Consider the following 12,448-nt stretch of genomic DNA (forward strand, 5'->3'; position numbering starts at 1 on the left):
GTAAAGGTTTCAACTAAACAGCAGGATGTCTTACGCTCTCAAGCAGCATGGTAACTTCGGGTGCGACGCGAATGAACTCCTTGTTCCAGAACTCGTACTTCAAATTGCGGAGCAACTCAATGAAGGTGACCAAAGCACCCCAGGGGTGGGGACGATGAACAATGAAGCGTTCCAGGAGGACGCGAGTCATCACTTCACGGAAGCGATCATCTTTCACTTCCACAAAGAGGTGGAGAAGCAAAGAGCTGAACCAATGGGTATGGGCATTGGGATATCGCAGATGGAGAACCATAGAGCTCAAGAGGTGGTGTTGTCCTAAATAACGCGTCAATCTATGTCATATGAACTAGTGGATTCATTGAACTCGCCTTCAACATCTAAATTAGCAGCAAGATACTGTAAAGCAACAACGCCAGGGTCGCTTGCGACAAATACAGAAGAGCCACTCCTCGCCTTGGCCTGAGCAACTGACGATACTCCAATGTACATGACAAGGGAGTTTATCAATGACAGGTTATACGATTCGGTTGAACTCTCTGGCACGCCGGGCAGCCTCAAGCGATCTTTGAGTGTTGTAAGGAATGAAGGGGTTCCACGATTAAGGAGGTATTGATCGAGGTTGTTGCGGAGGTCAGCGCTTTTAAGACCTGAAGCAAAGTCTGATAGAATGGGTGGTATCGGTCCCATTTCGGGAATCGAGTCAAATTTGATGTTGCGTAGATGGGGGTCAGGAAGGATGATAGACATAGGGAACGCGCTAAGGATGATATTGCGAAGCTGGATGCAACGCGGAGGGATGGCATCGCAGAGACTGAAGTAATATTCGCTAAGGAATTCTGGGAAATCATGAAGAAGGACGAGGAGGAGTCGGAGGGAGCCGCGATACAGATCACGAGATGCGAGTTGGAGATCAGCCTCTTTCAAGAACGGAGCCAAAAATTTGAAGAGGGAAAGAAGGAGCTTGTGGAACGCAGACCAGCCCTAACGGAATCGAGTCAAAAAAGGTCCTCTAATATTGAATGATAATCTCACCTCCCGATTTTCGGATAGCAGCAGTTTTGGCATGAAGAGTCGATGTGAAACAAGACAGAGCCAAGAGAATGCGAACCCAGGAAAGTAAGTGGGTTGCAGAGAACTGAAAGTGTCACTGCGATATTGTGAGTGATGATAAAAAATAACAACTGGAGAATGGATTACCTGATGGCGATCAGCAGAGAGAAATAAGCTGAGCCCAGATGTTCTGCGATGGAGTGTAGGTCGCTAATGAGACTGGAGAAGAATCTGAAGAACGGCTTCTGTTGAAAGAGAACGCCTTGTTCTTCGTGCATGTTCGCCAGAACAAGAACGAATATCGACAAAATCTTGGTGAGGTAGTGAACCTTCGCCTGGTCGTTGTCTATTCCAGAAGCGTCACCATGATACTTGATGATATAGACAATCAATCGCGACATCGCGTCAAGAACTTGGAAAGCGTATTCGAACTCTCCGTTTGCCATGCATTTGATGTAGCTGTTCACACTTGCCTCCGCACACACACGGAAGAAGAATGAAGAAATATCTTCGACCTTCAAAATTCCCTGCTTTGTGAGCTGGGAGATGAAGGGGACGAAAGCCTTCTCAGGAGAGTGAGACCTCTGGAAGATGGAAACCCATTGTTGGAACCAGCTAAACAACTTTTCCCTGAGCTGCTCGGTTTCTGGCTTGACCGAAGGCTGGCGGACTACCATGCCCTCCGTCGTGGGTCTGCGAACGACTCGAAGGTCATCCAGGAGACGATTCACCCTAGTAGATTGGTTAATACACGAGCCCAGTGAATTCGGTCACAACGTACTCTTCATTAGCATCGCCAGCTTGTGCCAACTGTCCAAGAACTTCAATAGAGTATGTCAACTGACTCTGAGAAGCAATCGGGGGGTCGCTTGATAGACATTCGCGAATGAGACCGGCTGCGAAGTTTTGCAAACTGGGGCGAGGATCAGTAAACAAATTCTTCGCTAGTTGTTGATCCTGAAGCGAAGTGCTGACAAGACCGCTGCGTAGCAAAGTCGCAGTAACAGGGATGTTAAGTTTGCGCTGAAGCGATGTAAGCGTTGCGTATGTAATAGAGGAACTTAGCACTAACCTCATCCTCCGCATAAAGTAGCCACGTTATAGCCTCTTTAGCGACGTCTTCAAACGTGCGGCATAACTGGTCCAACAAGGCAACATAAATCTCTCTGCCAAGCTGAGAGCTCGTCTTGTACAAGAGCTGGACAATCTTCTGAGACATGTGGAGAGGAGTGCGGTTATGATCGATGGAACTTGCTGCGACAAATAGGATCTGCCGAACAAGATGACGAAGATCATGATTAGGAGGAAGGGCGGCCAGTGATTGGATGGGCAACTGGATGATCAGGCTTTCTAGGTCCCTCAGGATCGTCTGCACGCAATGATCAGGTTTCCAACAGTGTAAAATGGAGGGCATGCTTACAGTAAAGCGTTCCATTGCTTCCTGGTGGGATATCGTATGGGATGCGATGGCTGGGTCTGGGGCAGGAGAAGCGGCATAGAGGGCTGGATTCAGATGTTCATTGCGAGCATACGACACCGTTGAACTCGGCCTACTCATTGGTGCAACACGCTTCGAGTCCAGGGCTGGATTGAAATGAAACGTCAAGATAATTCACATCAAGATATTGATAATGTATAAACATACCGAAATCCTCATAGACCGCCGCTTGATGCGGTTGCAGTCCTGTCGGCTTGATACGCAGAGGATCCGGAAGACTAGCGGAGAAGTTTGAGGGCGGAGCTGCAGGATCCCAAAATGCCTGCCCACTCCGATGCTGTTGGGAAGCAGAAGTCAGTTGCAGTCTGGTAATAAATGCCAAGTAATATACCTCGCGGTAACGACGACGAGCCTCGTATGAAGGAGCAAAACCATCATCCACATCTGTCACTGCTCGCTCCATGGCAGCCTTTTCAATTGCTGCACAGGCAACGTCTACATTATCTTGCACGAGGATGGTCAGGACTTGCTCGGATATCGTTTGCTGAAACGCTGTAAGCAATCGTCCAGTATCCCACATGTATCAACCACCTACATCATTGAATCCATGATCCACCAGAGAAGAACGCAAGTGACCTCCGAGATTGCTTTTCAAAGGTTCCTTACAGGTGACCAATGCGAGACTCCCGGCAAGCTTCTGCGCCATCAGGTGCCCAGCCTTACGCAACTTCTCCTCATTAGCCTCCGTTGCGAAGTCCTTGGCAACAAGCTCGCGAGTGGAGATGCCAGCGATCGTCACAGATCTCTCAACAACTGGGATAATGATCTGACGGACTCCTCAGATCATGAAACAGAAATGAAGATCGAGTCGCTTACCTCCCGGACAGCATGGTCGACAGCAACCTGCACTGCACGCTTGAAGGAGTGGTTACCATTGTAGGGTGCAAGTTGCGTGCTGACCACAACACTCGTGCCCAGGCTCGAGAGAATTGACTCAATATGGGCCCCTACGGCACGTTGAGGCTCAGCTGTAGGTGTAGGCCCAATTGGCATAACCTGGGTTTCACCCTGCATACGAGTAGAATCAAACCCGTTCATCGGCATCGAGTCTATATCGGTGACATATTCGGGGATGGCAGGTCCTGTATCGCCAGCAGTGGCCCTGTGGCGCACAACGTTCATAATCTCGATGGTGGCGAGGTCGATATCGAGGGCCTTGCACAGCATCTCGATCTCAAACTTCATGTTCAACTTGATTTCACCGTAGTGATAGAACTCGGCCAGTAGAGTTATGACTGCCATTAGCCAAGGGTTGGGTGGTTTGAAGACCTTGGATTTGGAGCAAGGCTCGAGGGTTTTGCAAACGAAGGGAATGGCGACAATCAGGCGTCCATGGTCAAAGCCCTCCAAAAGGAGGTCCTTGAAGGCAAGATTCTTGTGACGAATTGGCTTGTCACGAGCAAGCGTGATGGTCCCAAGCCACGACGCGATGTTCTTTAGGACCAAACGCTCGGAGGTGATCTGCATCGTCTTCTCGCTGTTCAACACCGTTGCTGCTTTAGCAAATGTCTCCTGCAAAATATATTTCGACAAAACCCGTTTGTCAAGCGCATCGAGGAAACGCAGATATAACTGGTGGTTGTTAGGCTCGCTGCTGATACGTTGGTCTACCAGATAATTGGCGAACCACCTCGAAAAGGTATCGTCAAACTGCTCTTTCATCTCCAATAGTTTGGCGTCAAAGTTACTGGGCGCGAGATTGTTCACGATAAACAGAATCTTGTCGGAGAGCTCCTCCGGTGGCTCAACGATCTCCATATCAAACTTGTCAGGGCGGATAGAAGTGAATACAGGCGCAGGGTCAGCCGTAAGACCAGCAGAGATACCGCGCATATCAGCATTACTGCGGGATCCGTCACCGCCAACAGCAATAGCACGGTGAATGACGGCCGTCAGATCGGGGCGAACCTCCATAAGATGGGGAATTCTGAGAAGAGCCTGACATAGAGGCTGCCACTCAGCAAGGCGAGTTTCAAAACGGGAGAGGGCTTGAAGACCAAACTTGAAAAGATTGGTATCGGGAGGACAATTGAGGGCGTCGACAACGTAACGGATGGCAATTCCGAGAGGAACTGAATCTACAAGATCGTGATGGATGATAGAGCCAAATAGATATCCAGTCATGGCAAGCTCGCGAGCGGGGTAGTAGGATTGGAAGAATTTGTATTCATCAAAGAGGAAGTGGAGCATGCAGGAAAAAATCTCGTGGTCACGAGTATCGGACGAGACTTTGCTGCGTTGGAGAAGGGCGATGACTTCGTCGATAGAGGTCTGTTCGTCGTACATGTGCTTATAAATAGCGTCAACCTCACCCTCAATCTCCGCTGAGTAATTGACGACAGTCAATCCAGGATCGATATCGCTACCGGGGATGAGGCTCATGAGACGAGGGTGAACCTGCAAACAGGAGTTGCGAACTTCAAGACAATAATCAATGTCGTCCCGGGGCATTTTGGCAGAACTACAAACAAACAAGTAAGAGAAACGAAAAAAGGCAAAAAAAAAGAGATGTATACTCACTTGTTACGAAGAATGCGTAGGAATATGGCGATGGTGTTGGGATTTAGGGACAGCGTACGACTGTCGACGGCGGGGTCCGACATTCTTGCCACCTTCTCGCTCTCCATTTTGACTTCCAAAAATGCAACCATAGCGCGTAGGAACTCTGCTCCATGTTGGTTAACGTTATCGGCCAACCACTTGTCGAGGTTCAGGTACTCTCGGCGCGATGCCAGCGAAGCAACATCCAGGGCAAATGTAAAGGGCCGAACATCGAGCAAGCTCTCCAGAATCTGATCCCATTTATAGTCATCATGAGCGCCTTGAGGCTCACTTTGGCTTACCTTGAGGTCCTGAGCTACGTCCAGGATCCTCGAGATATTGAGAGGATTTTCCTCATAGAAGTCGCGGAATGCATCAGTCAGATAGGTCGGTTCGATCTGCCACAGACGCATGAAGACCAGCTGGTGGTTAGGATGTCCGGCAAGGAACATGGCCAGGAGTTTCCGAGAGTATTCCACGCGGATTTCGTTCCAGTTCGCATCCTTGACGCTATTAAGAAAAAGAAGGACGTGAAGATAGAAGAATAACTTACTGGCACTTGCAGTAGACCCATTTGTACCAGTTCGGCGCTTATCTTTAGTGCTTTGTCGAGCATATCCCTAACACATGAGCGAATTTCGGCGCTGTCCGAGTCCGCGAGTCGTACGAGAACCTCGAAGACATCCAACGAATTCCAAGTGTGACTCTGTACATTAGCTGCAAGGGACTTGATTGTGGGGCTCGCAACTGCGACGTCATCCACTGTGACGATCCTCCTGCCTGGCAAAGATACAAAATTGAAAGTATCCGCAGGTAGTGAGAGCAACGCATCAAGAAGTTTTAGTTGATATAATGAGTTGGACCATGTCCCCCAGAAACCAATCACAGCATGAGGATCAGCGTCACGTGGGCAGTTGAGCAGAATGGCGATCAGAAGCTTTAAGGTAGCAGTATCCACCCCATGACGGTCAGGTAGATCGAATGCCTTAATGACATTCGCCCAATTCAAGGTAGTGTGCTAATCACGCACATCAGTAAATGCAAATCTCAATCAAAGAGACCCTTACAAAGCTGCTCAATGCCCTCACCAAAGCTCCGACATCACATAAAGTTGTACCCTCCGCGGCCAATCGAGCCAAATTGGACATAATCTCCACCAATTGAGGGTCTCGAGGAGGATTAGCTTCCGAAATCCCAAAGCGTTGGAGCAGAGCGCAAACAGTATCTGGATCACTGGTAATATCAGGACCCAACTGAATCAGTGTCTGAACCAGGGAAGTCCCAGGAGGCAAGCTGTGCAAAAGGGTTCGGGTTAATAGTTGACGAAAGTGGTAGCCACATTGTCCTGACCTTAACGTTGGGAAAATGCGCTGCAGGATAGGAGCGACAATTTCAGGCCCATACTTTGCCTGCGCAGCAGCAATGAGCGCTTGACGCTGCGTGGGATCCAGGATTGGGGTCTCGGAGGCGGACTCGGAAAGAAGATTTGACATGAGTTTCGCAACTTGCTGAGGTGAAAGATCGGCGTGGTCGAATGAGGGGTGCTGGCAAAGTGCAAGTACTGCTATTTCAAAGTCGTGTCGTATAAGGGACATTGCTTGGGCGGCAAGTTCCTTCCTCGTGGGCGAAGAGACGATAGCGGAGGTCAGGACAAGTCTCTCCAAAGGACGTAAAGCCACCCGATCAACGAATCGGAGGAGATCAAAGTGCCTGAATGCGTCCCCTTCGCCCTTGTCTATGCCCTCACGAAAACGGTCAGCGAGAAAAGGGTCACGAGCGAGTCGTTGAGTTTCTTGGACGAGGAGTCGAAAAGTCAATGCAGTGGAAGTATCAAAAGCCGATGGAGGCGCTGAAGATGCTAGTCTGCCTTGGGAATGAACAATCAAACGACGAATAAAATGGAGGTATGTGTCAAGCCCGTGCTGCTCAGAAAGCTAAAAAGGAGTTTTTGTGAAAATAGGAATAATTCAGTGATACAAGAACAGCTAATCTAGTGCTGATAATCCTCACCGAACGGATTTCAAGCTGATTGCGATCAAAATTGTCTTCTGTAAGGGTTGAAAGAAGGAAGACGATTTGAGCCTTTACAATTGTATGTATATTGGCGTTTGGAGGATTATCCATCGCCGAAGACCTGGCAGCAGTCTCCGGACGTCGCGAGACGATCCCACCAGCGGACGCCGTTTTGGTGAATAGAAGTAAGAAAGTATAGAAAGCGCGTAGGCCGAGTCTAACAGTGAACACACCAGCCCGGTGGCAACTCGTCCTCGCTGCCAACACACAAATCCGGATCCTATTTTGAAGCTCCGATTGAATATACTTGAATTTTACCCGGTGATCCCTGTTCATTATGTACGATGCGAGTCAAACGTTTAAATGAGCGTTGACAGTGCATTAACGTTTTAACCATTGGGTATCGACATCGTTTATCAATCGTATGTTGCGACAAAGGCCACGTCGTTTCAACGGGTCATGCGATCTTGTGTTACTATTTCGAATAACGCTTTCGTGGGCTGTCGGGCATTGGCATGAGCTATTGTGACGGGCCCATTGAAAATGCGCAAGCGCCAGTCGACGCCTTTCAGCAACTTTAATGTTACATACAGCTAACACGCCCGTGAATAGCAAACAACAGCACTCGAGTTCACGCTTTACTCAACCTTCACGTTTTCAGCCTACCCTCTCGCCAGCGTGCACAGGCGGTTCACTTACCTTGAAATATGCTTGCAAAGCATCAAAGACTGTAACCCCAATCTCGCTAGAGCTAAGTTTGCCATCATCGATGTTAAGATGTTAGGCGCGAATAACTTTATGATATAGTACTTCCACGGCAGCACTTGCAGCAAACGTTTGCGACAACTATACGTTCAAGCCTCCGAGTCGATGTATACAGTTCTTTCTGGCCAGAGTAGCAGCAACCACCTCTTGAACTTATTCAGCTTTCAGACAGCAGGTTCCGACCGTGATAGCCATAAATACCGAGGGACTTTGCCGCGAGCTGTCATGCATGAACGTTCAGCTCTTCAGGTCAGATGAGAGCGTGGCATGTGAGGGTTCCACAATCATTCAATGCGTATGAACTTCTCTCCGTTAGTTTCTAATTACACTGTCCATCAGTGTCAGGACTCGGGGAGCCCCTGTGAATGCCTCGTCCACCGTGATCAGCCTTACATCATGATATACTTGATACTGATTTATATCGTAGTTCTACCAGGTGGGAAGGCCTGGCGTCCTTGAAAATATTACTCATAGTTGCAGTAAAATGACCACTCAGGGACCTGATCCTGTGAAGAAATGCTGATTTTAACAAGTAGGCTGTACCACAGGCTGTCACGCCATCAGACTTCACAGCAACCCTCTGGCAGAAATATGGTACAAACCTTGTCTGAGAAGGTTCAACTTGGTTGAATCCGTCGATATTATATAATCTCGGTTTTTATTCTTCTCCCGCAGTCTCCAGTCGGATATGTGTCAAAATACCGTCAACAGCTCCGCGATCATGTAATGTGTCATTGAATGAATGTATTTAAGTTCGCCCCAACGTTGCGACTTTCTCTAGTCAACTACCATGCTGCTTCTGCTGTCCTGCTGCTCGTCAATTGCGATTTAGCTCCTACGTGGCTCACTAACTGATCTGTTTTAGCGAACTTCTCTTTGGTATGCGGTCTCCAAGATAATGATGATATTGTATAGTTCACAAGTTGGTCAATCCCTTTCGTATTGCTCTTGACTTCACATGTTGCCTTTGTTTCAAATCAATGGCAATAATACCACAGGATTGGGACGAAATGACCATTGCGTTGTGCTTTCATGCATCTCGCAAAATATTTACATCGCCGGGTGTTGATGCGTGCGTGCTCTCTGTTGAATCGGGTGTTGATGCTGCGGTTTCTGGATGTAGGGTTGTTGGCGCTGCTTGCGTTATACGAGTTGGTCAATCTGTTTCGTATTGGTTCTGACTTCAGAAATATTTACATCACTGGGTCTTGACGTGTGCGTGCTCTTTGTTGAATCGGGTGTTGATGCTGCGGTTCCCGGATGCAGGGTTGTCGGCGCTGCTTGCGTTATTGCCTGATGAAGTGCAGCCTGCAGAATTGGCACCAAGTCTTGATGGCCGCTAATGCTCGTGTTCTACACGCTGTCAAATTGGATCCCACAATACATTGCTCGCTTGGAGTTTTACTAAGCAGAAATCTCATTATCTGTGGGCATTCAAATTGACCGGGTTTTTAACTGCACTTGCTCCATATCTATCGACCGACCTCGTGCTCCCTATACTCCCAAAGGTGGTCCGCTAAGAGGAGGTTTGAACGGCGTGGGTCGATGGCACGTTTTGTGATCCGATTTCTAATAAGTACCTTCTGAGATCTAAAGTTTGCTGGCCATTGGGATGCACAGGAAGAAGTTAATGAGGCCAGCTTAGACATGTTTGGCACTGGTCAGTGGCGGTTTCTCTTTCGAAAAGCTCTCTTTCTCATGGCCTTGACCAGCATCTGATTTCTTATATAACGCTCATTCGTCTGCACCTTTCCAACAAACTTGGAATTTATCAGTATGGGTCGATCAGACGACAACATCTCCTTTGGAAAGCCGCATCTTACAATGCACGTTCCAACAGCCCAGCTTGGCAGTCTGTGAGTGAGGCATAGTTAGCTGGAGCACTAGCGACTTACGAGTCTCGTCATAGCACACTTCCAGCGGGGTATCCTCAACATCAGAACATTTCGCCTTGGCTGTCTGACCAGTTGAGGTGAATCTTCACCACTAAATGATCATTCCCTTCTTATTGGGTTTAGAAGGGACACGACATCGCGTTCTCGTGAAAACGTCCCTTCCGGGTTTCCCCTGCGTTATTATGCACAGTCACAGCCTAGGTGTGTGGTTCGGTAAATTGCGACCGCTCCATCTGATGGTGATCTTAAGGGATGTTTTTACGCATTCTGGCGCCATCGGTGGTTCAAGGTATTTGAGTCTGTCCATGGCATTTCACGCTGAGCTCATTCTTCCTCCCATTCTATTCATCTAGTGCATACCGCTCTGCAGAAGTCGGTTCAGCTGCTCATGTTCCATATGGTATTTCAAATAGAGATTCTCTTGAAGTGTCTATGCAATCACTGCAGGACACATCAATGCAGTCTTCGGCAATGGTTGTACCATCGCACACAATCAATTTCCGTGCTCAGAGCTACGAAGGCAATGTCATCCATTCCCCTCGGCTACATCACGCAACTCCGCTCTCCGACGTTGACGCAAGGTATTCAAGTTCACACACGGTATCTCACTCAGGCTCATTTTGTCCTTATCTAGCACAAGGAGCTTTGTAAATAATTGCTACATGTCGGATGCCGGTCCGCCTGCTCATGTTTCGGGTGGAATTCCGGATAGAAATTATTTGTTTGCAAATCCTGTACCATTGCGGCCGGACACAGTATCACAGCCGTTCAGTGGCACTGCATCATACGAAAGCAAGCCCATTGCTCCGAGATACGAAGGCGACATTAGACACGTCTCAGAATCGCTTAGCATGGCCTTCTATGATCCAGTTTACTGTCGCTCAGACCATTCCCGTTATGGTGTGGCACCCTCTCACCCTCCACCGCAGTCATCGTCGTCAATTCCAGCATCCAGGACAGAGATACTTCATCCTAGTGCACATCAACCGAATCTCCTCGTGCAGCACACTGACCGAGTCATGCCATTCCGTAGGCATGATACTCAGCGGTCAATTTCTCCTCAAGTTTACCACATCGATGGCTGCTTTATAGATAGAGATGACCTTCCAGACCAAGGAGCGAACAGCACCATCATAATCGTCGGCGAATGTCTTCGCAATGACTCACCGTGCGGCCTTTGGGTGAAAGCCGACAAGGGTTCGATCAAGCGCCATGCGCAGAAATGGCATGGGGTTGCTCGCGGGGGTGACACCAACATAGTCTTGTGTACATGGGCCAAGTGCAACGCCGACTCGATGCAGAAGGGTGCTGTGCCACGACATACTCTGTGCAAACACTTCCGCGAAACATTTCAGTGCAACGGGTGTTTGAAAAACTTCACTCGAGACCACTGTTGGAGATCTCATGTTGCGAAGTGTACGTCAAGTGGCACTGGTCATGGATACAGTGTGTCGTATGACCCTAGCATTCGTACCATCGATGTGAAAGGCATGTCTCTGAGACAGGTCGGTAATTGATTCTGAATGGGTGAGCATGATGTCTTCTTGATCTCGTTGATGGTGAGCTAATTCATGGATCAGAAGGGACCGATCGAGCCACAAGGTCCATTCAAACCAAGTTGTCGTGATTCTCCTTCCACCCGTTCACGCAGTATTGCTCTCAGCGCTCACTGATTCAGATATTTGCACTTCGTGTTTTTCCAGGTGCTGCTACTAATAGCTAGCCTACGTGGCCAGTACAGGCTCTTGCAGAGGCAGGCAGGCAGGCATTGCCATTGTAACAGAAGACCGATTTTTTTAATCCGCACAGCTTGTTTACGTTTGATATAAGCCCGAGGATGACAGAGGGATAGCACGGACCGCAGGGTGGCCCTGCCATTGGCACCATTAGAGCAATTGTATGTCTAGGTCTCGTACCGTAGCATATGTGTTACTATGTGCGCATTGGCTGACTTTTCCAATTTATGCATGTATTTATATCTCAACTACTGGATCTCAGGATCTTAGATGGCCTCTTAGTGTGTGCACTCTCTAGGGAGTGGTAGGTTCAAGCTTAAGAGTCACTGCATGTGAAATGCGGCATGTACCCTCTTATAGTACTGATCGACAGGATGCTCGGGTCGGAATCTGATACATTCATTCGTTCTTAAATCAATGATATAGCTACTCATCGATATCAAATACGAATACAAATATGAGAATCACCAAGCTACTGTATACATTTGACCTTAGGTTCGTCACAGCGTCGCCGAGCCCCCGAACCGAACCTATTTCGTGTGACAGTCACACCAAATTGAGGGCAGCGAACCTAAATGTGTGACATTTTGTTCATGGGTGGTGGCATAAATTATAATTTTACCGTGTTTTTCTACTTACTTTCTACCTCTTTTACATTGAATATTGAAACAGTTACCTCTTTGCATTACATTTCATTGCATGTGTATGTATTATGTAGAAAAAACATGTAAATACGAACCTATTAATACTTCTGTGACACCACCCTCAGCCAGACGAACATGCGAACCTACCATTATGTAATGTCACACTGGGACCCCCACGAACCTAAGGTCGAACGAGCTCACGCCCGTTGTGCCTTCAGCACAAATCGAAGGAGCGCTACGCACTCCTTCAGGGGAGGAAAATGAGTGTTGTTCCTTCGTCACAGGAAGCCAAAGGAGGGCTACGCC

At 48.3% G+C, this 12,448-nt stretch overlaps 2 protein-coding genes across 2 annotated transcripts; one reads left to right on the forward strand and one right to left on the reverse strand.

The window, feature by feature from the left end:
- Positions 1–13: 13 nt before the first annotated feature.
- F5147DRAFT_630015 (Not1-domain-containing protein) lies at positions 14–7,356 on the reverse strand (the record flags this gene model as incomplete). The annotated part of the gene is made up of 16 exons (XM_041432764.1): positions 7,100–7,356; positions 6,440–7,023; positions 6,157–6,382; positions 5,643–6,107; positions 5,069–5,592; positions 3,365–5,009; positions 3,084–3,314; positions 2,880–3,032; positions 2,696–2,825; positions 2,471–2,634; positions 2,123–2,419; positions 1,832–2,073; positions 1,198–1,782; positions 1,033–1,147; positions 365–981; positions 14–332 (listed from the first exon to the last, which is right to left on the reverse strand). Exons 1-16 carry the CDS (start codon positions 7,211–7,213, stop codon positions 14–16), a joined length of 6,411 nt encoding a protein of 2,136 aa, XP_041296947.1. The 5' UTR covers positions 7,214–7,356.
- Positions 7,357–9,643: 2,287 nt separating this feature from the next.
- On the forward strand, positions 9,644–11,279 carry F5147DRAFT_769690 (uncharacterized protein; the record flags this gene model as incomplete). The annotated part of the gene is made up of 6 exons (XM_041441057.1): positions 9,644–9,723; positions 9,777–9,839; positions 9,889–9,963; positions 10,013–10,051; positions 10,116–10,343; positions 10,397–11,279. The coding sequence occupies 6 exons, from the start codon at positions 9,644–9,646 to the stop codon at positions 11,277–11,279; spliced, it is 1,368 nt and encodes a 455-aa protein (XP_041296948.1).
- Positions 11,280–12,448: the final 1,169 nt, after the last annotated feature.

This window comes from Suillus discolor (assembly GCF_016758755.1).
Source record: "Suillus discolor strain FC423 chromosome Unknown F5147scaffold_8, whole genome shotgun sequence".
NCBI classification, from domain to species: domain Eukaryota; kingdom Fungi; phylum Basidiomycota; class Agaricomycetes; order Boletales; family Suillaceae; genus Suillus; species Suillus discolor.